The 26,565-nt window shown below is 41.1% G+C and overlaps 1 protein-coding gene across 1 annotated transcript in view; it reads left to right on the top strand.

Moving 5' to 3' along the window:
• Positions 1-25,806, top strand: part of LOC102797186 (protein crumbs homolog 1-like) — a 37,714-nt gene extending 11,908 nt beyond the window's left edge. Inside the window, exons 3-13 of the mRNA XM_087848874.1 lie at positions 974-1,169; positions 4,880-5,019; positions 6,623-6,808; positions 6,909-7,022; positions 11,346-12,281; positions 14,461-15,002; positions 16,327-16,492; positions 19,149-20,010; positions 23,065-23,181; positions 23,324-23,450; positions 23,672-25,806. Coding sequence (XP_087705000.1) covers positions 974-1,169; positions 4,880-5,019; positions 6,623-6,808; positions 6,909-7,022; positions 11,346-12,281; positions 14,461-15,002; positions 16,327-16,492; positions 19,149-20,010; positions 23,065-23,181; positions 23,324-23,450; positions 23,672-23,893 — 3,608 coding nt within the window. The 3' untranslated portion in view covers positions 23,894-25,806. The remainder of the gene's footprint in view (positions 1-973; positions 1,170-4,879; positions 5,020-6,622; positions 6,809-6,908; positions 7,023-11,345; positions 12,282-14,460; positions 15,003-16,326; positions 16,493-19,148; positions 20,011-23,064; positions 23,182-23,323; positions 23,451-23,671) is intronic.
• Positions 25,807-26,565: the final 759 nt, after the last annotated feature.

The raw sequence follows: 26,565 nt of genomic DNA, 5'->3' as shown, positions 1-26,565 counted from the left end.
TGGTTGTATTGATGTATATCAACTTGAAATGCTCCCAAAAATGGCTCCACAGCATGTAAAAATATAATATAAGCTCTGGCGGACTTGGTTCTATGGTAGGTCTTAAAGGGTTAACAGTAGCAGTGTATAGTCTGTAAAGTTATATATATTTCTGTGCCAGCTGTAACTCTTGTCTTATTACAATCATACCTCTTTAAATAACTTTTGTCACTCCCAGCAAACATGTAGGTGTAACATAGACCAGCTACTGTTTAATCATTGTGTCACATGGGACCCAAAGTCTGGTCTTCTTTTTGAAAGTCATGCAGTTATACCTCCTACCACTGGCAAAATAGCACGATGGAGCACTGCCTGTATGTCAGAAAATTGCACTAAATGAGTTCCTGATATGTTGAAATGTAACTGAACATAAAAGGTTGGGAATGAGAACAAGTTGCTGTGGACAACAGGAAACTCTCAGATTTCAGATTATTGATTTATTCCAGCAGGATTTGCTCCAAGCTTATCGCTCAACAAAAATGAGCTATATTTAAAATTGGTAAATCATGCGTAAACATTCCTCAATAACCTACAAAAGGATGCTGGGCTGGTAGAAATACGAGGCAGCTGCAGTCTTGAGACTGCAGAGCTAAAAAGAGTTTAATTGGGAGGGTATATTTTGGAATATGATGGAAAGAGAACAAGACATCTCATTGTGTGTATCACAGTGTGACACAGTGTGTTTGGCTGAATCAGGTAGCAGTTATTGTTTAGTTTAATGTAGTTTGTACCACATGACAGTGGCAGCTAAAGATGATCTCTTGAAACTCTGCAAAATAATTTAACCCCGAGATAGCTGTCTGTCCTCAACCTGCTAATCCTACATCTGATTAGTGGTTTCAAATGTGAAATGTGATCGTCGTGGACATGTATGACAATGCATCGCCAAATCTCATGCGCTGGCCTTCTGCCATCCCGGCTGTGTCCTCTGCAGGGATTAACTGTGAGGTGGAGATCGATGAGTGCGAGGTTCGTCCCTGTCAAAATGGCGCCACCTGCCGAGATCACGTTGCCATGTACTCGTGTGAGTGCGTGGCTGGGTTCCAGGGGCGAGACTGCGAAGTCGACATTGATGAATGTGCCAGCTGGCCCTGTCGAAATACAGGAACATGCATAGATGGTGTGAACAGGTAGTATTTCTTTCAATATACTGAATATACCCTGGATGTCATTAATGTGCCCCATATGGAAAAGAAATAGAAAAAACTTATAAAAGACTTGCATCAGATGTGGCCTTCGTCATATAGTGACTCATATAAGGCTGATATGAGTCACTCATGAAAGTTTCTCATTACTTTCATATATTGTTTTATTAAATATCCAAAACATACAAGTTTCATTTATATAATTTTTCAAGGCATTGAAACACTCTTGTGTGCTTTTCATACAAGTTTCACACAAGACAGAAACAAACTTCAGAAGACTTATAAATATATTTTCCATATGGGGCTGTTTCCCTAAACTTCAACTTGAACCATATCTCCACACTAGGGCTACGTCCACACGTACACGGGTATTTTTGAAAACGGAGATTTTCCGTTTTCGTTTTAAAAAATAATCCCGTCCACGCGTAAAGGCAGAAATGAAGGAAAACGCTGCTAGGAACATGCCAAAGCAGCAGGTGGCGCTATATTCCTAACCGTGCAGAAATGTTGGCCAATCAGAAGTCTAGAAGCCTCGGTGGGAAATAGTAAACAAAGCTGGGGCATAGAAGCAGAACCGATAGTGATGTGCGATACCACTGATTTCCTTTCCGATCCAATACCAAGTAATATTCAAGGTGGTATCGACGATACTGATCTGATACCGATACTTTGTACAAAAACTTATTTTATTTATTGTATCTCAAATTATAGCATCATAATGATTACAGGGCATCAGATTACTTGTTTCCAACAATGACGGCAGCTGCTTAGTTTTAATATTACTCTTATTTCTCTTTCTGGGTCGCAAAAACACTTTTTTATTTTCAGGTGAGAATGTAGCTGTGTGAACTTCAAATATCTGAGCCGACCGACACATTGTCTTCAAACCCCCGCGGTCTTTCGCTACTCGGGTTAAACATGATGTATAAGTCACTTTGATAACTTAAAAATGTTATTGTTATTTTCAGTGTTTTATTTGTTCCTGAGTAAATCTGTTTGGCTGAGATTAAAGTTATTAGATTAGATTAAATTAAATGTAACTTTATTAATCCATCGGGAGGGTTCCTCAGGGTTTTCACACAGCTGAATAAACGTCAAACAGAAGATGATTAAACAGAGTTTACGTCAGCGCCCGGTTATATTTTAGATAGCAAGGAGCAGACGGCAGAGTTTCACTCCACCGAGGGAGCTCGTGACGTACTACCCGGCTTTCTTTAGACCGCGAAGGCCGGGTCCTCAGGTGGAAGCAGCCTCTGAATTTGGACACCCCCGCTGTTTCCGGGCCGGCCAATAATAACGGTGACATTTAACGTATTTTATCCGATAAATAAACACTGTAAAATGTATTTACCCCCCCAACAGCCTTTTTGAATGTCTCCCTAGTGTGGCCACAACACCTCACGTTTTTGCCACATGTATCGCAAACCACGTCTCAGTTTTTGTGGAGATAAAATAGGTTCGCACATGACTCCATTTACGCTCAGCCATTGTTGTGAGTGCGCGCGCCAAGGGGCTGTGAGACAGACAGCCTATTTCGCAAATGACTATGAAAGGCGGTAGAGGAAGTAGTTCCTTTGAATGTAGACAATCCGAATGTTATAGTTTCTTTCCACTGTGTTCCTGTTAATTATAAACTACAAATTTACTCTAAATTACTAAAATATCAATATTTTAATGTGAGAATCGATTCTAGAACATAAATGATTGGTATCGGAGGAATCGATATTTCAGGATCGATCCGCACATCACTAAGAACCGAGTCGTATGTGTGGAGGGACAGTAACTGTGTGTGTATATGTAAGCATTTAAACACTGCAGAGAGAACAATTAACAGTATTGTAGAAATTTATTTCACCGAAACAATAACGTGGCGCACAGTGTGACGTCAAAAAAAGGCGCACACCTATGACGCTGCGTTTTCTGCGTTTCCTCCGTTTTTCTCGTCCACACCAAAAACGGAGTTTTCAAAAATATCCACCCTGGCCGGAGTTTTTAAAACCGACCGAAAACGCCGTTTACGTGTGGACGAACGCATAGAAAAATCTGCGTTTTCAAAAACACCCGGGTACGTGTGGACGTAGCCCTAATTGAATGATTAGAGTCGGGGGTGGGGGGTGTCCTTGACATGCCTAATTGTTCTACATGTAAAAAATGTAACCCTCATAGTTTACTGTGCAAATGAGCTGTTTGAAGAAGGAAATAAAACAGATTCAAAGCATCAAAAGATAAAAACCGAAGTAAAACTTTAGCAAATCAAACTGTTGTAGTGATATTTACTGTAGTGAAATAATTATTCGTTGTTTTTCAAACTGACAGCATTTTGTACTGTTGAATGGCACAGCTGTGATTTCATCATGATTGCATCACCTGTGTCTGAAGATAAAAACATGTGTAGTACAATCATGTAGTACATATAAGTATTAGTACATCAAATAGAAGGAATTCATCAGTGCAACAACACGACTCATAATCCTCATAATCACTGTAATCAAACCTGATAATTTAGCAGGATAAAGGTAACGAGCAGAATATTTAACAGTCAGGTGACTGAAAAACAGAAGATAATTGGTGTTAGGAAGAGACTAGTGTACACTAACACACAGGTGCTTGGTAAGGCCACTGTGTCAGTCTGTGTTGTGTCTGCACGGCAGACATTAAAGTTGATCAAGGACAGGAATTAATCCTCTTACTGTCTGTCACAGTCACAGTCATCACACAGCTGCAGGTGCTGTGATGCCTGGGACAGTAAAATGTAGTTTAACAGCATCGAGTGAAGAAGATAAAGGATGTAGCAGTTTCACATTATAATCAAACGAGTAAACATCATTTAGAAACAAAATCGTAGAAAAATCATTATTTAAATTAATAGATTTTTTGATGAGAAGCTGCTTTACTGGCCTGTACTTAAGTTGCATTTAGCATCACAGGGACATGTTTATTATTTTATGAGGGTTTACAGCTGCAACTATTATTTTGTCAGAGTAATAAAAAGAGGAATTTTCTTACAGCTGAATAAAGATTTATAAGAAATCAAGTCAGTGGTTTTGATACTAAAACTCTTTGATCTGCATTTGTAGTATTATTCAAATATAATTATTATAAATTACACAACAAAACATTGTTTCCATTTGTATATTTTTGTAAAAAATAAATAAATAAAAATAAATCAAAACATAACATTTCATTGTTTCAGCTTGTCACATGTGAGGATGCACTTTAAAAAATTTAAATCTTTTACAGTTTCACTGATATTTGTGTTTTGTGTACCATGTTGAGGTCAAGCGGAGACAACAAGATACTTGGAGCCCAGCGGGAAGTTTTCATCTTAACCTCCTCAGACCCGAACTCTTCCATGGCAGCATTTTTAATTTCTCTTTGTTTTTTGGGTTGATTGGAACCTGATGAATGTAAAAACAAAGAATTACAACATTTTTTAACCTGTTTTTTGTTTCTGAGAAAAATCAGATCCACATTTGAGGACATTGGTTTTAAACTTGGATCGAACAGTGGCAGTGTAATGTATATATCTTGTAGAGCAAAACACCCCAAAATGTGATGTCCACACACAGTCAGCAGGTCCTCGGAGGTTAAAATGCACGCTCTCTCAAGCAGCTACAACAGTGCAACAGTAATCTAATGTGTAGCATGATAGACATGCTCAATCAGTCTAAGACTGCCTATCTCGTCTCTTCTAGCTATGTCTGTGACTGTGAGGGGACAGGCTTTGTAGGCGACTACTGTGAAGAGGATATTCCTGAATGTGCTTCTGACCCCTGCCAGAACGGAGCCACGTGTTTGGAGGGGACCAATCAGTACGAGTGCCTGTGTTGGCCAGGTACGCTGTGGTTCAACTTTAAGTCTAAACCACCTCTCACCATGGTTTAGGGCTTGTGTTATATAACTACTCACCAAAAATGCTAAAAAGTGAAAAAAAGAGAAGCTGCAGGGTTTCCCAGGCATAAATCACACTGAACAAAGGAGTTAAGGACTCTTGAGTCTGAGGGCACAAAGAGCAGAGCCACCATTCAAAAGCAGGGACATTCTTTAATGTAGGAGGACGAACCAAGATGCAGACGCAGGCTGAAGATGAGAAAAGCTGTACTTGTTCAGCAGGTGTCCCTGAGTCTGATTATTTACACTAATTTAAAGCCTTTTAAAAATCACATGAATTTTTTTTTTTTTTTTTGCTCATATCCTTTTTAGTTAAAACATTAAAACAGACCTACTATACTCATTTCAACCTCCATGTTTCGATTCTTGGAGTATCCTACAGTAGTTTTGCATGATGCCCACTTCAAAAATATTCCTTTTTTTTTTTTTTTTTAGCTTTTCTCGATCTATTTTAGCCAATTTTCTTCTGATTAGCAGGCTGGTAGGGCTTTTCTTCACAGCCACAGCTGTGTGCCTGACCATGTTAGGAAGATCCCTTTTCTTTGACGTCATACAAAGAGAACTGAGTGTTTACAGCAGACTTTTGGATCACAGAGATTATTAATCTTACATTTTGTGTTTTCTTAGGTTAGAATAAGGGGTACAGTAATTTGCAGTTATTTTCATTTCAATACATTTTGAAGTGGGTCTTCTCTGTAACAATAATGCAGCTTAAAAAAAACTTTCACTTTGAACAAGCGTAGATTTCCTAACAGATGTTTGTTTGTTTTAAACACTTAAATTAAAATATATTAAATACATGTCTTTTGTTCCTACTGAGTCACACCTAATAAAACATGAATGTGCAGTCATGTTTGCTGCTTTGAGTCTGTATTATCTCAATTTTAGCAGTTAACAAGCCCAACATGACAAAATGTGCCACATCTAGTTTAACCCCTACTAACATTTGTTAATGCTGTTAATCACAGGTGAGCAGATCATCCTGAGTGGGCCAAAAAAAAAATCACCAAGATAGACTGTTTATAAAAGATGGTTTGCTTCTTGGATTCTGTATATTCAGATGTTAGCGTATTGCAGTTTGCAGTAAACATGCTTTTTAATGCTGTTGTGTTGGACGCATCACATCAGCTTCTGAACAACAAATTCAGAGATTATTTCTAACTTTGCGTTGCTCACTTAAAACACTGACATGCTGGCACTGTGTTCTGCTTTGATTGCTCAGAAACAATCAATCTCATATCTAATGGAAGGAGGTTAAAGTGGAAACAATGTCCTGCTAAAGAAAGAAACAGTAGTAACTAAAGAAACAGCTTTAGAAAAGTCTTGGGGGGCCTGAATATTTTAGTAAAATGTTTATTTTGGTTACATTTGATCCTCCTCAGAAAGTATTTTTTAATATATTTAATATTTGAATATTTCCGATTTTGTAGTTATTGTAGGACTAAGACAATATAGCATAATGTTCTCACGACCATGTAAGTATGTCGACAGACTGAATATTATTAAAATAATAAGTATATAATGTATTTGTGTTTATGTGCAACCAGGGTACGAGGGAGACAACTGCCAGCTGGATATAGATGAGTGTGAGCAGCATCCCTGTCACAATGGTGGCAAGTGTTTTCAGCGCTCAGATGTCGTGAACTACAGAAAGCTCCCTGAACTCAGCACTGCTGACTTCAGTTATGATGTGGCCGCCGGCTTCATCTGTCACTGTCTGCCAGGATTCGTTGGTAAACCAGACTTACAAAAACCACTTGAGCTCCTCTGCATGTGCCTCGTTGATGCGAAGGTGACGTGGATATAAATATCACTGATATAATCCTCTCGCAGGAGACGACTGCTCTGTTAATGTGGACGAGTGCGAGTCTGCTCCATGTCAGCGTGGAGGAAGCTGCCAGGACCTCGTCAACTCTTATCAGTGTGTCTGTGCAGATGGCTTCACAGGTAGGAGACGCCTCTTATCAGCTATTTAGTTTTACCCCCTAACAAGTTGTGTTTTCTGCTCTCTTCCTTCAGTGTCACAAAGTAGAGGCTGTTATATAATCTACCAGGACAGATGATATAGAATCAGTGATATCTGGTGTCACAGTGGTGAAGTGTGTGCTGAGCCTTCACTAAAAAATCACTGTCAGCTGGAGCAGAAACGACAGTATCTCTTTAAAAAACTCTTTATTTCCTTTTAAATATTTCTGTTTTTTTACCTCAAGGTCCTCGTTTGTGTGACAATTTGAATAATAATAATGGATTGGATTTATAAAGCGCTTTTCAAGGCACCCAAAGCGCTTTACAATGCCACTATTCATTCACTCTCACATTCACACACTGGTGGAGGCAGCTACAGTTGTAGCCACAGCTGCCCTGGGGCAGACTGACAGAAGCGAGGCTGCCATATCGCGCCATCGGCCCCTCTGGCCAACACCAGTAGGCGGTAGGTGAAGTGCCTTGCCCAAGGACACAACGACCAGGACAGAGAGGCCGGGGATCGAACCTTCCGGTTACAGATACGCTTCCCAACCCCCTGAGCCACGGTCGCCCCCTAATGTTCAATTTGAACTAAAGAGTTCAAATTGAACATTTTCATTAGGAGTCAGTGTGGATGGATTACCTAAGAATCCGCTATGCCAAACAAGAGTGCTTTCAAACTACTGAAAACAAACTGACCCACATCACTAATCTGGAAGCCCAGAAATCTGGCCTGGAAGTGCTGATCTCAGCAGAAGGCTCTCATCAAGAAAATCAGAGCGTATTTGCTAACAAAATAATGACAGTAGAGGAAAGGAGTGGATGAGAGGGCACATGATATGGAGAAGCATAGCTGAGAACAACAGAGCCAATAGAAGGTGCCATATGTCAGGCTCTCATCAAGAAAATCAGAGCGTATTTGCTAACAAAATAATGACAGTAGAGGAAAGGAGTGGATGAGAGGGCACATGATATGGAGAAGCATAGCTGAGAACAACAGAGCCAATAGAAGGTGCCATATGTCAGGCATATGTCAGGCAAGTTTCTTAGGAGACCCAAATGTGGGTCTCCTAAGAAACTTGTCAGGAGGGAGGGGGGATTACAGCAAAGCTGCTTAGTAGCCTAATTAAAGTCCAATGAATAAAAGACAATAAACAAGGACCTTATCCAAATGATACATATGTCACGTGTCTTCCATCCTGCACTATTTCCAGGGAGCAGGTGTACTTAGAACAGCACAATGATGCACAAGGAAACTCTTATTTTGTAGAATCTGAAGATTATATCAAACATGTGTGTATACTTTGACTGTGAGCACTCGTTTCCTTGGTGTTTTCATGCTTCTTGCAACACTTAATGTTCTTTTGGTTCTTCTGTGAATTTAGACTCTTCCTTCTTTTGAACTGGGATGCTACATCATCTGTTGAATAGGGAAAAAATGGATACTGTGTAGCATGGTGATATTTTGTTTGCTAATAATGTATCGATACAGGGACAGCAGAAATCGATATTTTGTTACAAAAAAAGTTTTTGTGGAATGGAACATGTTCTGACTTCAGAGCATGTTCCATTCCACTGCTGCATAGTTGCATAGTTTTCATAAACTGCATAGTTCAGAATAGCTATAATTGTACCAGATGGTTGATTCAGTTAAGTTGGACTAGACTGTAATACAAACCGTTCAGTTTGTCAACAATCAAACTGAAATGAGAGAAAGACTGAGTGTGAGACTTTGATATTAGAGAAAATGAATATTGATAAAGTTTACCTTTATGTACAGAATCTGAATATCGCAAAATATTTTAAAAAATTGCAATAATATCGTATCGTGCGTTAAGTATTGTGATAATATCGTATCGTGGGATGTATGGTGATTCCCACCTCTACTGTTGAAGGACGTCTTATTTTTGTAGTGGTTGAAAATGACTGTGGCTGAAATAATGGTCCATCCTATACTTGTTCCCAGCATGTCAAGTACTGCTATTGTCAAAGCCCCTGGTATCTCAGACAGTATCCTGGCTGGCTGTGGTTCAGGAGGTAGAGCAGGGCGTCTACTAATTGGATCTCCTTGGGCAAGATACTGAACTCCAAGTTGCTCCTGATGTGTTCGTTGGAGTGTGAATGTTGGCTAGAAAGCACTTACACGGATGAATAGGACATGTATAAAGCTCTTTGAGTGCTTAGGTAGAAAAGTGCTATATGCATATGTTCTTTGTTGCAAGTTAAGAGGTGCAAGACTGGAATGTCTCACTGTGAGTGAGTGATGTTTTATTGATTAGCATTCAAATATCTCAGTGAAGACAGAACAAAGATCTACCACAAAGCAAGAAAGCACGAGACAAGGCTAATCAAAAGGTATTGGCTGAAGCATTTGCTTATTACGCCAACCCTTTTAACAAAAGATCTTTTTGCATGCAGCTCCTGTACACAGGGCTCGAAGCAAAGAATAAAACAAAGCAAAAACAAAACAAACAAACAAACAAACAAGAAAAAAAAAAACTTTCCACCTTAGATAAGTAACTACATCAAAGCAAAAGAATCAAGAGATGTTGTTTTTTTTTCTCTCTTTTTTGCTCTTTTCATTCTTGATTTATATATTTTTCTAATACTCTATTTTTAAACATATCTTTAAACAAGGAAAATGAACTCCACCTTTTTAAATCACTGTCATAACTATTCCACAGGTTAACTCCTCTAACAGAAACACATCTCTGCTTTATATTTGTCCTTATCTTGTTTTTTTAAAGAAATCTGTTCCCCTTAAGTCATATTGACTCTCTCTGACTTTGAACAGCTTCTGAGCACTGGGGCAAAGCAAGTTATTTTGTGCTTTATACATTATCTGTGCCATTTTATATTCAACTAAATCATAAAATTTCAGGGTATTCAGATTAATAAACAAACAGACTAACTGATGAATCATTTTTTCCAAATCTTTAGTAATTATAGGAGAAAATGTTGGCATAGAGACATTTTTATAGATTTAAAAAGCTTAGGAAAATCAAATATCTGTTACATGACAAAAATTTACGTTTAAATAATTTTTACATATCACATTAATTTGACCACCGCTCCTGTTTTTACTGGTGCAGTGTTCGAAACTATAGTGACTGCAGCGGGTGATTATTCGATCAGCTCTTCATTAAGCTTTCAGGAAGAAGCACGTGCAGTTCATTGCTGTGGATTTAATTCATACGAGAGCAGAGGGTCTAAACTAACTGAAATATAGATATATATTGTATATATTATTATTATATAGTCCAGTGCTTTTCAAACCTGGCCCACACACCTCAAACACTGAACATGCAGCACCTCCTGCTGGCTCTTTCCAGGAAGTACTTGGCACTGGTGAGTAACTAGAAACCAGCTCCTGGAGCAAGGAGGGGACTGCAGCACAGCATTCCTGTTGTCAGACTCTGACAGGAGCCAGCTGGAGGCTGGGAGCTAATCGCTTTGATAGGATTGAGCTGCAGATAGGAGTAGGAGTATAGGGTGTGAGTGAGGAAGGAGGAGGAGGAGGAAGAAGGGAGGGAGGGAGGAATTCACAGACTGATGGAGGAGGGAGAAAAAAGGCAGAAGAAAAGGTGGGCAGGGCTGGTGTAATCACTCCTGCCTGTCTGCCTGGTACAGAGTAGAGAAGAGGAGGCACCTCTGGGTTATGTTAGAGAGAGAGGGGACTCGGTTATGTCACTTCACTCGTCCAGTGTGAGCTGTGTGTTGTCCATTGCCTCAGTGGGTCATGGAAGAAAAGAGGTTGGTGCTGCTGCTGTGCTGCTGCTGTGGGGCCTGGTGGGTAACAGGTATGATGCAGCACTCTTTGATTGCATAGAAGAGATTTGCATAGAGTTGCAAGGTTTTTATGAGAGTGGCGCATTGGCAGCCTGAAGGAGCAGCTTTAGGACACCTCGGGTTTAGTGTTTCAGAGGACTAGGTTAATGCAAGCTGACTGCTGCTGCTGAGAGTTAATGTTGAACAGAGTTCAGAGGCGCACAGAGGGTGTGTCATACACAGCTAACAAATGCAATATTTAAAGGTTCAGTTGGTGCAGTCAACAAGACAGACACTAAGTTAATTGTGTTAGGGAGACTGAAGATCCTTGTTGTCTAATTGTGAAATTAACGGCTATTTCCTCAGGTCATTTCCTCATCTGTTAATCGCAGAAAGCTCATCCCTCGTCTTCATCTACACGTGTGCTTCACTGACTTGATATCTAAGAGATGTTGTAGTGAAAATTTGATCCATGTGAATGTATTTTTAGCACGGCGAAGTTGGACACACACTAAATGTCAGTGTTTCCTCGTGCAGGTGTACACTGTGAGGTCGACATCAACGAGTGTGACAGTAATCCTTGCAAGAACGGCGCCACCTGCGAAGATGCTGCCAATTCCTACAGGTGTCTCTGCCCTGCGCCGGAGCCCGTCCACGAGCCCTGGGGGGGGCGAGACTGCGACGTCAGGCTGGTCGGCTGCCGGCAGCACCAGTGCCAGCACGGAGCGGGCTGCGTCCCTGTTTTGATCAAGAACGGTGAACACGGCTACACCTGTGTGTGTCCTGCTGGCTGGACGGGAGCTCACTGCAATACCTCCACCACCTTCTCCTTCAACTCAGAGGGTTACGTCCACATGCAGTTGCCTGTTTTCAAGAACAAGACGAAGCCAAATGTTCTACACATGCAGCTTCGATTCAGGAGTACTCTTCCTGACATGGTGCTCTACTACCGGGGCACCGTGGAGAACTTTGTCTCTCTCGAGCTTGTCAAAGGCTCCCTCCAAGCAAAGGTAAAATCAGGGAAGCTACTGTGGGCCAGTTACCCAGGCCCAGTCAATGATGGAGAATGGCACACGGTAACCGTGACCATGGATGAGAGATTGGTCGTGGCTGTAAAAGGACCCGGCTGTGAGGAAGGATGCCAAGTAAAGAATGAGGGTCGAAACCATCTGATCTTCCTCCAACCCAGCTCCTTCCAACAGCTGTATATAGGAGGGGCACCACAGAAATATGTGGGCAACTTGTCCAGTGGAAAGGCATTCATTGGCTGCATGGAAGACTTTCAAGTTGACAATAAGCTGCTGCTGCCTCAAGATCTCAGCAGGGAGGAGAATTCGGGCTTAACACTGGGATGCACCAAACCAGACTGGTGTGGTGATGACCCGTGCATGCAGCGTGGACGGTGTGTGGATATGTGGGTCGGTGCCAGCTGTCAGTGCCATCGACCGTACTATGGAGAAAAGTGTGAAAAAGGTAGGAGTAAACATCTCACCTCTGCTTTGACTGAAAAAATGGTTTTCAGGACAAATGAACAGAACAGGGAAGAACTTCTTAGGTTTAGTAACTCAACACACAAAATCCCCGGTGTCCTAGTTATGGTTAGAGTCACAGCTCTCCCTTTATGTGGAAATTTTACCTGTTGAGTAGAACTACGAACTGCGAGGTCACAAAAAGAGATTCAAATGTTACATCTTCTTAAAATGCAACCGTAACACAACACCGTCTGTAAACATGGTTTGATGTAGTGGATGTTAAGAGGTTACAAGTAACAGCTTTAATGCTGCATCTGCGTCAACAGACGTGTTATAAGAGGCAGATATTCCAGTCAAACCAGAAGCACTGAAAAGTGACTCCAGGGTTATATTCAGAGATGGGCAGTAAGTTACTGTAATCCGATTACTTTTTTCAAGTAACGAGTAAAGTAAGGGATTACTATTGCAAAAACGGTAATTAGATTACCGTTACTTTCCCGTAGGAACGCTGCGTTACTGCGTTACTAAAACCGTGATTTTTTTGCGAGAATGTCTCATGACAGTGACGTAAGCGAGTGCGACGTTCGTGACAACAGCTGTGTGCAGATCAACAATGGATCATATATGGAGTGCAGAGAGAGTATGAGCGTGCAGCGTTTAAAGCGTGGAAGTACTGACCTTACTTTGAGTTTGATTCCATAAAAAGTGACAAAAACATTAGTGTCCGTTGTGCGTGGGAAGAAAACTTCTTTTTACAGTGAAAAAAACCCTAAACTTCCAAACAAGCACCGAGTAGCTACGACGTAATGGGAAACTCACAGAGAAACTCGCGGATTCTTCCACTGACCGCTGCACACCTGCACCAGGGTAAACCTCCGCCTACCCCACTCCTGCTTTACAGGTGAAAATAGAGCAACAGGACCGCTAGTCTTTGACTTTATTTATTTTCTGCTGTGTTTTACTTGCATCTATTTGAAAGACTGAGTGTAAACACAAAAAATATTTTATTTTATGTGCTGGAATGTGCAGAAAATAGGTTTAAATATTAAACTAATTTCTTCCAGTCAGAGAATGTTGCAGATAATTAAATTTTTGCTTGATGCATAAAGTTAAAAGATTAAAACTAATAAAAGAAGTTTTAAAAAGAGACTTTTCCATTTGATTACATTTTGTATGATGATTATGTAGAAAAAGTAGAATTGGGCTGAAAGATCTATCACTTTATCACCTATTCAGGTTGTAAATCGTGTTTTTAAAAAGCAACTAAGTAATTAATTACTTTTGAAAATAAGTAATCAGTAAAGTAACGGGATTACTTTTTTGGGGAAGTAATCAGTAATTAGTTACTGATTACTTTTTTCAAGTAACTTGACCAACACTGGTTATATTAAGCAAAATCACCTCTTACCAGCTAAGAGTAATTGCCACCAAAACTAGAATTGCAAGAGGGAAAATACAAACTAATGATTGATAAAGGCAAAGCACCTTTCAACAGCTCAGTGAAACTAAGCAAACATGTTTTATCAGACTTTGGCTTCCTTTTAAATAACAACATCGGTCAAAATCTGTTCATAATGTTCAAGCCCAGGCCAAGTCTTCAGCAGTGGAATCATGAAGCTGGGTATCGTTCAAAGTCGGTTCTGTTTGAGGGGATTGTTGTTGTTGTGAAATTAAACTATAGAAATAAAAGAAAATTGAATGAAATTGTTTCAAAAATACTGAGAACAGAATGTAAAGTAATGAAATATGAAATTTATTCACAAAGAAATTGACCCAAAATGCATTAGTTAAAAACTGAGTAACACCTTTTTATTTTACCTTAGTGTGCAGTTGTGGTTTCTGCACAACTTAATTTAAACTAATTTAGCCAATTACCTTTAGTTTTTGAATTCAAGAAATTACTGTTTGCTCTAGGATCTTATATGATATATCACACAAATAATCATAATGAAATTATAATATCATAAAGAAAGAATGTAATAGTAAATGCTACTGATGCTACTGAAGAGCTCACTAACCAACCTCTGCAGCCTGATTCATACATGTCACAGTGCTCGTCATTTGGTTAGTACTTAAAATCTGAATATGAAAAAAAACGAACACATTTGCATAAATATAATAAAATCTAATAGTTCATGAGATAAAACACTAAAACTCCTTCCTTCTTCCCTCTACTTCAGAGTACCCTTCCTGGACCTTTGGACATGAAAACAGCACCAGCTACTCTATGTTCAACATATCAGAAACTCACGGTGACAACTTTACCGTTTCGTTTTTCATGCGCTCTCTCAAACACAGCGGCATGCTCCTGCAGTTTCATCGAGAAGGAGACGCCTACCTGACTATCTACCTGAAAGAAGGCACTGTTGCTCTCTACAGTCCTCACACCACGCTTCTCTCAGAAGCGAGTTCAGTTACTGACGGGAAAAATAATTTGGTGATTGTAAAGGTACATTGTGGCCATGTGGTTTTTCCCAAAGCGGGCAATAATCGTGCCTTAGGAAATGTGAGTGTAGAAGCCGGGGATGTGGCATATGTTGGAGGGCTCCCTGCAGGCAAGAGCACGAACGCCTGGGGTGGAAACTTCAAGGGCTGTCTGCAGGACATTCGACTGGATCACAAGCATCTGGTTGCTGAAGGTTATCCGGAGGGGATGGAGGTTTACCAGGCAAGCACCGAGGATAACCTGCTGCCAGGATGCCAAAGTGATGATACGTGCAAGGTAAAGGATGTGGTGCATCCCTGTTTAATTTCTCATGATTTATAGTTTTATTTATAATCATTTATTATGGTGATGGATTGGTAAGTACAGTCCTCTCACAGTGAGGTTTCCTGTTTGGAAACATTTCTATTTAACCACAGACGAAATGAAAATGAAATGAGAGATATTAACCCTTTAAAGCCGGTCGGAGCAGCACGCTCTGTTTTGCGTAACTATTTTTAAATCCCGGTAGCTCTGCAACCACGTAAGCTAGAGCAATAATTTTTTTTGCATATGAAACCGGAGGAGTTGTACTTACATCTTATGCCATCAGCTTGTCCTCGGTCACAGTTTCCTTCCACATATAGCTTTGCAAAAACTGCATAAAAAGCACTTGCAGCAACAAAAACATAATATTCCAGAAACACGCTTTGCCGATCCGATCAGCTGTTCATAACACTTCCTACATTGGATTCGACGTCAGCATGAACTATTGCATGTCCACCATGACCTGCCCGAAACCGGAAGTGACATCATTTTCGCGGAAATGTAGTTTTTTACCATCAGGGCCTCATGAGCCTATACTGGTGTTTTTAAAAGTTATCTTTGACTTTATGACTTTCTGTGTGGTTTCTGGGATGCTTAGGACTCATATTGCACTGCTGGAAATAGTTTATTTTGATGCATATGCTGCTTTTTTGCAAATTTGCATTATAATATTTATTTTTGTTTTTCCTGCAGTGTATAAAAATTGGTGTATTTCAAAAATAAAACTATGAAGACACTCAAAATAAATTTCCTGTGGTGGGAAACTATTTTGTGCAACTTTTTTGTATTTACAGTTTTGAGGGATAAGCCTCTTAAATTTCTCTAACTAGAAATATATGTTAAAAAAACAAAAACGATTTTCAATTTTTTTGTAGTTTATTGCACTTTTTTGCAATTTATATAATTACTATGCACTTAATGCAGACATATTATTAAAATGTAGGCTGTAATGGTTGTATTGATGTATAGCAACTTGAAATGCTCCCAAAAATGGCTCCACAGCATGTAAACATATAATATAAGCTCTGGCAGACTTGGTTCTATGGTAGGTCTTAAAGGGTTAATATACGCTGCAAAGTTGATTTATGGGAAAATATATGGCTCTTGTATCTCATGGCAATTGCAGGACTGTCTAATAGCTTGGTTGTGATAACCCTATTATCATTCATCTGGTTGAGAATCTGATCTGTAAGTTAGCGCTCAATCCTCTTAGTAGCCTTAACCAATGCGGTCGCATCAGGCGAGAGATTTTACAAGCGATGGTCTAATCCATCCATCTGTGTTTGTCTGTGCACAGGATGAACCGTGTTTCAATGGTGGACAGTGTCAGGTAACCTGGAATGACTTCAGATGCAACTGCTCCACCAAGTACCGGGGTCAACTATGCGAGACTCGCTTGTGGTGCGTCGAAAAGCCCTGCCCTGAGGGAGTGCGCTGCATGGAGCTGCAGGATGGTTACGAGTGTGAGTAATCCCTGAGCAGTGATTGGCACTGTGTTTCAAACCAGAGAGATTCAGGTTTATTTGTTTCTGCTCTTTTTCTTTTAAATCAGGAATCTTTTATTAAGATTAGATTTTTAGGAGGACCTCTCATGAGATCGACAGAGACTTTAACAGACCTTAACAGCTCTGTAGCAGGTGCATAAACATTATGTTGCATCATATTGAAGTAGATTATATGGCTTTGTTACGTTCCCCCCGAAGGGGTCTAGGCATGCGAGTGAGGGGACCAGTAACAAATGAGTCCAGAACAGAATGAAAGGAAAACAGACAGGTTTTTATAGTAAATAAAATAGTCTTTATTTTAGATAATCTTAACATAAAGAGCCGGCAACGCCGTTTTACCAATAACACTTGGAAAAAGGAAAAAAGGTTGCAACAACAAAGAACACAACAACCAAACAAAAACTCCACACCACGAGGAGGCACTTCCAGGGGCCCACCAGCTCACCCTGTCACTAGCAGCAGCTAGCTTTACTGCTGCCGAGGCCCACAAGCCCACACTATAGGATCTCTCCCGACAACTTCGACACCCAATGTGAGAACACCAGAGAAAAAACCACGCTGCTCACAGCTCATCCCCAGCTTAAATAGCCTCAGAGGTGATTGCTGACTGGATTCAGGTGGCAAACGAGGCTAACTAAGAGCAGCTGTGTCCTGGGGAGAGAGGAGAGTGAGAGAAACAGAGGGGGTAGTAGGGGTGGGGGAGAAAATCGATACTGTGTAGCATCGTGATATTTTGTTTGCTACTAATGTATCGATACAGGGACAGCAGAAATGGATATTTTGTTACAAAAAAAGTTTTTGTGGAATGGAACATGCTCTGACTTCAGAGCATGTTGATCAGCTGAGCAAGAATCCTGACATTCCTTCACTGTCCAAATGTGTTTAACTTTTTTTTGGCAGCAATAAACATGTTTTATTTTAATTAAGTTTAAAACTTTTTTATTTAATGTAAAATTATATTTTGTTTTAATTTACTTTCAAATTCTTCAGTTGCTGAAGGGGCTGCATAGTTTTCATAAACTGCATAGTTCAGAATAGCTATAATTGTACCAGATGGTTGATTCAGTTAAGTTGGACTAGACTGTAATACAAACCGTTCAGTTTGTCAACAATAAAACTGAAATGAGAGAAAGACTGAGTGTGAGACTTTGATATTAGAGAAAATGAATATTGATAAAGTTTACCTTTATGTACAGAATCTGAATATCGCAAAATATTTTTAAAAATTGCAATAATATCGTATCGTGCGTTAAGTATTGTGATAATATCGTATCGTGGGATGTTCCCACCTCTAGGGGGTGGGCGTGGCAAGAGAGGAGGAGGCGGAGAAAAACACCACGCCCACACAAGGGCAGTTTCAGGAGGCCCAGCTAGGGCCGTAACACCCCCTCCCATAAATACAAACCAGTGGTTTGTCACAGAATGTCCTACCCAACTTTTAAACATATCACTTACCATGCACCATAATAACGGTTATAACGAGCCTGCCAAATCTGCCAAGACCTTTTCGATGGGTCCAAAACACTGAATGGGCTCAATTCCCTCAAAATAGTGTCTCGAGTGCCAGCCAGATGTTTTTCGAGTCATTACACAAGGAGAGCCCAGCGGATAGCTAGAAGGCCTTACTGAAACACTTTTCAGGCGCTTCTTTGCTAGGTCATGGCGACAGGCATGCTGGTTAGCCAGAGGTGCAGGTTGGAGTGGTTGTATCACGCCCAATCTGTCACTGTAGGTCGTCTGGACCTGAAAGACGGCTTTTACTGTGTCGCAGCATTGAAGTGGCTCAGAGAGCAACATGAAAATGGTTCTACTGAACTATATTGTTTAGTTATCAAGTGTTACTCTTTACTTTGTTGGTGCTACCGCTAATCATTTAGCTCTTTAAATAATCAAAATAATCTGGATATGAATTTATATAATCTTTGATATTTCTGGTTCTTTTTTGCAATTTTGTGCTTAAAAATGAATTTTGCAATTTATTTAGGTTTTTTGGAGGAATTGCAAGAAATCCCACTGCTGATGTAGAAGACTTACGTACTAAAAATCTGATGTATCAAATATGATAGACTAGGCATTGGTAGAGCAGATGGTATATCAGTCAGAAGGTCAGTGGATTGATCCCCGGATCCTGCAGTCCATGTGTCAAATTGATTGATTGAGACTTAATCACTCAGCAGGAATCATTTTTAGTGCTCATCTAATTCTAAAAGTAATTCTTTCCTCCCATTTTTACAAAGTGTTTGCCACAGAAGACTTGCTGCATAAAGCAGGTCCCTGATCCAGAAGGATATCTGGGCCTGGATTAGTTATTTTCTTAGCATGATGCCAATGTCTTCCAAGTTTTCTTATTTCAGTCTTACAGTGTTATTCAAAACTTCCTGAGTCAAGATTCGACTCTAAAAGACGTCTAAGGTGGGCGAAGTCTCAACTCTGATCAAATCTTCATCCATATCCTTCAGGAAAGACCAGCAGACAAATCAAACAATGACCTCCTTGGTGGAGGTGAAACTTAACGTGATGTCTCTGAACCAGCAGCATTTATTTTTTCAAACATTGTTTCCTAACATACCTGTTTGTTAGTGCCAGTAACTCTCATGACGTTTTCCCCTCACAGGTTTAACTGAAGCCATTTTCCAGGACAATTCTCTCCAGTACTTTGCCCAAAGCTCCCTGCTGAGCTCCATAACCAACATCACCATGAACGTACGAACACGGGACGAGAACGGGATCTTGCTGCGTTCTGTCAACACAACCGAGGTCTTCTGCCTGGGCCTGCTCAACTCCAGCCTGCTGGTCAAACTGGACAGCGGGGATGGTGCAGAGCTGCAGGCCTTCACGAGCGACAGGACAATCGCCGATGGGGCATGGCATCACATTCAGCTCACCATGGTTGACCCAACACAGGCAGAATCGCGCTGGCGCCTCACCGTAGATGGACAGAGAGCTGGTGTCAGCTTTGGAACGACTGGCAACCTCAACTTTCTCAATGACACCAAAATCTGGCTGGCAGAAAAATACACAGGATGTTTAGGAGAGGTGAGGCTGGGTGGGGTCTACCTACCACTCGTAAAGGTAGCAGATCCACCTCAGATGAGCCGATTCACCAGAGTGGGTGGCCACGAGCCAAGCATCGGGTGCCGAGGTGCACCTATTTGTGATTCGCAGCCCTGTCTCAACCAGGGTGTGTGTCAGGACCAGTTTAATGAGTTTAACTGCAGCTGCACACCTGGATGGGAGGGGGAGCTGTGTGAAACTGAGATAAATGAGTGTTCTTCAACTCCTTGTGTCTACGGTACATGTAAAGACCTCCTGGCAGACTTCCAGTGTGAATGTGAGCCTGGATACAAAGGGAAGGACTGTGGGGAAGAGGTGGATAACTGTCTGGAGTTCAAGTGTGAGAATGGAGGAGACTGTGTGGAAACACAGGAAACTCACACCTGTTCGTGTCCTCCTGGCTACATTGGAAAGCGTTGCCAGTGAGTATAGCCTTCAGCTTCTCTACAGCGCATGTTTTTAACCTACCAATACCTACATTCTTCCACGAGTGGGGTCAAAAATGACCCCAAATAAAAACAAAGTGTTTTTGCAATAAACTGGGTTGTTTTTCTTCAAAATCTTTAAAATGAAGACTTGTAATATTTTCTTATTCCAGGTATTCCTCATAAAACTGCATTTTTAATTATTTTTTCATTAATTTTTTCATCATTCAAGCGCTTTTGCAATAAATTAAAGACGTTTCTCTCATTTTGATTAAGATTATATATTTTGTTCAAACAAAAGAGAAATTTCATTTTTGACATGTACATTGTTTACTTTTCATTTACATTTTAGCACTGAACAATCAGTCAATCAATCAGGTGTCAAACATGTCTGTCCCTATGTCTGGAGGACAAGAAGAGGTCCGGAGACCATAACACAGCAAAAACATCTGATCTCCTCTCACTGTGTGCAGCTGTCACAAACTACTTGCTTCTGGCTGTGATCATTGCACACAGGGGTATTGCATTTCAAACAGCAATCAGTGGCTTTGCGATCTTTGTTTCTTGGACACAACTGGCACCTCTTCTTCTTCTGCTGGCCCTGTGTGCTTCTTTCCTGCAGCCGTTCTTTTTTCACTCCACACCTTCCCGTTGCATCAGGGATGCAGGTTGTGGACATCTCTGGACCTGGAAGCCTTCATGACTGGAAGAATGTCTGGCTTGTTCTGTCGCAAAGTTTCCACAATAGTCAGAACCTTCTCAAGGAGATGCTCTGCAAGATGGTGAAGAAGTTGTCAGTGGTGATGTTGTGGCCTGTGTGTCTGAATCCATTGCACAACTGACTGTCAGTGTTTTCCCCCAGATTCTTCTGGGTGTCGTCCCCTGGTTGTCTGCCTAAGTACACGATCCCATCAGTTGCATATGGGATGCGTGCATCACAAACCCAGAAGATTTTTATGCCATACTTGGCGGGCTTACTCGGTATACTGTAGAAGCTGGGTCATACCTCTGAAAGGCACAAGTTGTTCATCCACTCTAACACAATCACTGGGGATGAATTCCTACCTGCAGTTGATCAGGAACAGGCCCCATGTGTAGCAGGAAGCTGCCATGTGGTCTGTTTCAGTCGGTAGGCAAATATCTTCGTATTGACATAGTTTCCTTTTACAAGGGGTTATGCAGAGGACTCCCAAAAACACATGGACGGTACAATGAAAAACAAGTTCATAAATGGAGATAATACTTACATATATGTTGCTGTGTAAAAATGACCTGGGTGGTGAGACTGCTGACATCAGAAGTGTAAGTGGGCGATTGTGGCTCAAAGAGTTGGGTGTTCGTCTTGTAATTGGAAGGTTGCCGGTTCGAGCCCTGGCTTGGACAGTCTCGGTCGTTGTGTCCTTGGGCAAGACACTTCACCTACCGCCTACTGGTGTTGGCCAGAGGGGCCGATGGCGCGATATGGCAGCCTCGCTTCTGTCAGTCTGCCCCAGGGCAGCTGTGGCTACAACTGTAGCTGCCTCCACCAGTGTGTGAATGTGAGAGTGAATGAATAGTGGCATTGTAAAGCGCTTTGAGGGGTCCCGAAAAGCGCTATATAAATGCAATCCATTATTATTATTATTATTAAAAATTAAAGGCTCATAGAAGATTTCATAGGAACTGCTTGGGCTCATTTTTGACGCCACTTGTGGAAGAGTGGGGTAGTGATACAAGAACTGCAATTTTTAAAAAATAATGAAAAAATAAATAAAAATGCAAATGGCCTCATGTCCCAAACATGTTTTATGAAGAATACCTGGAATATGAATATATTACAAGAAGAATCAAATCACGTGGGGTCAAAAATGACCCCACGTGTGCATCTCAGGGTTAAATGTGCAAAACTGCACCAGGCAAAACTTTGCCTGGTTCTACATTCAAATTTCTCCTGCAGTTGTTACTTTTTATTTACATTCTTAAAGAATTTAAAATGATTCTTTCAAAGGATGATTACAGGCTGCCTGAACGTTATGCAGAGATTTATCTCAGATCGATTTGTCTGTTGGCTGCTTATTTCTAGCAGCTTGTTGTAGCATTTATTGTGTAATGCAACTTTTTTTGCTAGCCCCCCCACTTTGTTTTACAAGAAAATCTTGTGTTTGTGTGGGAGCCCCGTCAATAACGTGTCCATTATGCTAGCATTGTCCAAGCAGTCTTTTTTTTTAGTCATACTTTGCCCCCCCTACAAATGCTCTGCGCCCCCCACTTTGGGAACCGCTGGTCTAATGTATGAACCAATATTTCATGTCTGAAAATAAGCTAGTAAAGCAGCTAGCTCGCTGTACTTTAAATAGCACAAAACGGGCATAGTTTCTTTTTTTAGAAACTTACTGTCTAAAGCACCTGTCAAGTAAAGGCAAGCAAGATAAACCCAACATGTTTTGATGAATCAGCTTTCATTAGCCATTCAGTACATTACTACATCTGTTATCTACCAGTTTGCATTAGCACACAAGCTAGAATTAGCTACCATCAGTGTCAGTGCTCGGCCCTGCTGACCATCGTTTACACTCCTTGTTGCGCCTGGACTTTCTCTGTCAACTGTCAAGAAGTTGCTTCTCTTTACAGCTATTCTTCATTTTCACCCACAGCTGTGTGATTTTTTTCTCTTTGCTGCATAAATTTGGCCTCATGTTATAACTGAAGCTTGCTTCAGGTAACACTTACCATTTAACGTTGTGTTTTATCCTTTTTTCAATATACATGTGCCCTGAAAACTATTATTTTTTACTAGAATAGCACTTAAACACTCTATAAAAATTAGTAAACTAGGTGATCAACATGAATAATCTGCCAGTGTCATCTGAAACAAACAGAAATGCCAAACATTTGATGGTTCCAGCTTCTGAAAGACGTGTTTTTCCAGTCTGTTTTTCCAGTCCTGTGTTTTACGGAACAAAATATCCAATAACCGGAAGAGCTGATGAGCTTCAGCTACTAAAAATAATCATTAGCTGAAGCTCTGCTGTCGAAAGCCTCCTTGAGAAAATGTGTTTGTGTGTCTAATAGATGGCGTTTTCCTCCTGTGGCATGCAATGCGAACACTGAGTGTCTAAACGGAGGAGTTTGTATTGGAGGTGACTCTGGGGGCAACTGTACCTGCAAGCCAGGATATGCTGGAGACAGGTAAGAGCACGACACTGCACACACTCCTCCTCCACTTTTAAAAGTACATGTGAACCACATCTAAGTAGAAAGGTCAGAAGTGCACATGTGAGCTGCTGCTCTGTCAGTCAGTATTGTGCTAAAACCTGCTGATGTGTTTCAGGTGTGAGACAGAAATAGATGAGTGTGAGTCCAGCCCTTGTCTCAACGGTGCCACCTGTCTGGACAGACTCAACCACTTCCAGTGTGTGTGTGTGTCAGGATACACCGGCACGCTTTGCGATAGCGATGTAAGTGACACACAGCTCCATTCACCAAAACTAGTTGTAAGTTAATGTGCTTAGTTCTGCTCAATGGGTAAAAATGCCTTTATTTGAGTCGGGTTTCCTTTAGCTACAAGAGAAAATGTGATTAAACCTCCAGAGCAGTGCTTGAAATTGTGCTTCAGCTTCTGTCAGTCTGAGTCTTCATCCACACTTCAAACTAAGCTGGTCTGTCTGTTCTCTTGCAGAAAGAGGAACAAACAGAGCGAGTTCCATGGTTGGCAGTGGCCATCCCTTTGACCACTCTATGTGTCTTACTGGCCATCCTGGTGGTGTTTTTTCTCATCATGACAGCACGAAAGAAGCGTCAATCAGAGGGCACATACAGCCCCAGCTCACAGGAAGTAGCTGGGGCCAGACTGGAAATGGGCAGCGTCCTCAAAGTGCCCCCAGAAGAGAGGCTTATCTAAGGCTTGAAGCCTTTCCTCACAGACTTACATCCAAAGGATGCATATTAAGGGCGAGAGATCAAATAGTGCTCAGTGTTATCCTTTGCACAAGGAAAGAGGTAACGAAATAATCAGTATCACATTTTCTCTCTAGAAAAACTTGTGACATTCACAACTTGTAGGTGACGACTGCTGACAGAGGCAAACTCAGACTGTGCTGGTAGGAAGAGTTTGGTCATTCGATGTTTAGCTCTCTGAGAAGTTTTCACACTAAATCTGTTTTGCATAAATAAAAAGGAAAGAAGAAAAAAACTGCACCACATCAAGGGCTCAGGAGTAGAGCGAGAGCACCGCAGAGCCCGACACGTGGAGCTGAACTCCAAAGTGCTCAGGTCTGAATCTGAGCTTTTATGGGATGTGATCAGAAGCTAAACGGACCAAAATGTCTGCAGCTCGTCCCAGTGACAGACCCGAGGTTTTAACTGGGAGAGCCAACGTTAGGTTTTCACGCTGTGGCTGATCCGTGCATGTTGCGCACTACTCTGTTCCCCACTCTTTGTGGTAGTTGTAGTTACACACTGAAGTTTGCGTCATTTTTATATCCGTCATCTTTTTGCCATATTGGGTTTTGCCATCTGACTTTCCTTTCTTCCCTTCCACAGTGAAGCTTTTTGTCTGAAAGAATGCATTTTGAATTAAATTACCTTGATGTTAAATTTCTAATTCAAGAATGCTGCCGGGGATTCCACTTGCCTGATATAAACGATGTCCCAGTGGAAAAGAGCATTGTTAACGTTTTAAAATCAGGTTACGAGCGACTCAACTACAGTTAGGCGTTGGGTATTGGCTAAGTTGATATATATACTCACCTTTTTATGCAATTTTTCCAATTTAAAAATATTGAAAATGCTATTAACAAACAAACAAACAAAAACTGCAATGCCAAAGGATTTGATGAGACTTCGTCGTAGTCTTTTAGAAAACAAAACCCAAACCCAACTCTAACCCTCAGCTTAGTTGTGTTGCTGGTGACCTGCTGGATGTTAAGAGGGGATGATCTGATATCCTTGTGTTGGTGTTATTCCCAGATCATCATGAAAATGTTGTTCCAGGTTCAACATTGCAAGTGACCAATCACATTATTGTGACGTTATTCTTTTGCGCACCAACCCATTCGTGCATTTATGAAATTCCAATGTTGCAAGGACAATATCAATTCTGCTTAGCGTTTATTAAAGGGTTAGGGTCAGGGTCCGTTGATCGGCGGACAAAGGCGGTTTCTCGCAGCTTAAGTACAGTTTTTTGTTTTATGCCGGTTTTTCCCAAAGTCGCAAAAGTATGACATCACAACATTCTGATTGGTCACTTGCAATGTTGATCCTGGAACAACCTTTAGTATGATGATCTGGGAACAACACCAACACGAGGATATCAGATCGTGCGTTAAGAGGTTAAAGTACAATGCAGTATTACTCACGGAGCACATCTGGCTCGGGTTTGTGTGAATAAAACAGCACAGAAAGTTCCAACACGTAACATACCGACGCTACGTGACAAATCCTCGGCATGTTCAGAGGCATGAGAGCCGTTTGGAATGAATCTCTACATGTCAATGCATTCTGACCATGAATCACTTTAGAAAACACCGTCTGATAGGGTTAGGCTTAGAGCAGGGGTGGGCAATCCCAGTCCACGAGGGCCGGTGTCCTGCAGGTTTTAGATCTCACCCTGGGTCAACACACCTGAATCACATGATTAGTTCGTTACCAGGCCTCTGGAGAACTTCAGGACATGTTGAGGAGCTAATTTAGCCATTTAAATCAGCTGTGTTGGTTCGAGGACACATCTAAAACCTGCAGGACACCGGCCCTCGTGGACTGAGATTGCCCACCACTGGGTTAGAGCCTCTGCTCTAAGCGTGTGTTAGCGCCGCGAGCGTCATTCTGTTGGATTCAATGGAGAATCCGGAGCGTCTCATTTCACGCTACACGACAGATCGTCGGTCCGTGACACGTTGGGAATGAGAATTCTCTGGAAAGTTTGTGTGGTGGAAAATGAGATCAGAACTCTAAACAGAGCGTGTGGCGAGACATCGCTGTGGCGAGACATCGCTGTGGCGAGACATCGCTGTGGCCTAAGTAGGAGTAAAAAAACGAACTGCTGTATTAAATTGTCAATGTGCACTGTATGACTCCACACAGTCAACCACACCATCCACTCTTTATTATTGAGTGATTCTAATGTCATTGTTGTTTGCTTGTCTCTATGCTGTGTTTACTTTGCTGCAAAAGTTGAAACCACTGAATTTGTTTTTATGTTTGTTTATTTTGATGTATTTTACGTGTTTTGTTGTAGAAATGTTACTGCTGTAGTCTGAGGAGGTCACACCTGTGTTTGTGGACGTGAATACACAAAGAAACACACATACCATTATTACATGTTTATACATTCCAGTGTTTATCCACTGCAACCAATCATTTCGCTTAATTTAAGCCTGTTGTTTTATATCGTTTCATAAATACTGATCAGACTGAATTTGACCTTGAGAGTAAAGAATTTGTCATTCAAGTTAACAATTACAGGAATATTTGAAAGTTTGTAGTCCTGTTCACCTGCTCACTTGCCTTTTACTCTGTATTCACCGGTGCTGCTGACCTTTACAGTTCATGGATGGTGCAGAGGTCATACACTCA

The sequence above is a fragment of the Neolamprologus brichardi genome, chromosome 12 (assembly GCF_056152115.1).
Source record: "Neolamprologus brichardi isolate AB-2024 chromosome 12, ASM5615211v1, whole genome shotgun sequence".
Classification (NCBI taxonomy): Eukaryota; Metazoa; Chordata; class Actinopteri; order Cichliformes; family Cichlidae; genus Neolamprologus; species Neolamprologus brichardi.
The sequence above is the reverse complement of the archived record's forward strand: the minus strand, read 5'-3'. Positions and strand labels throughout refer to the sequence as shown.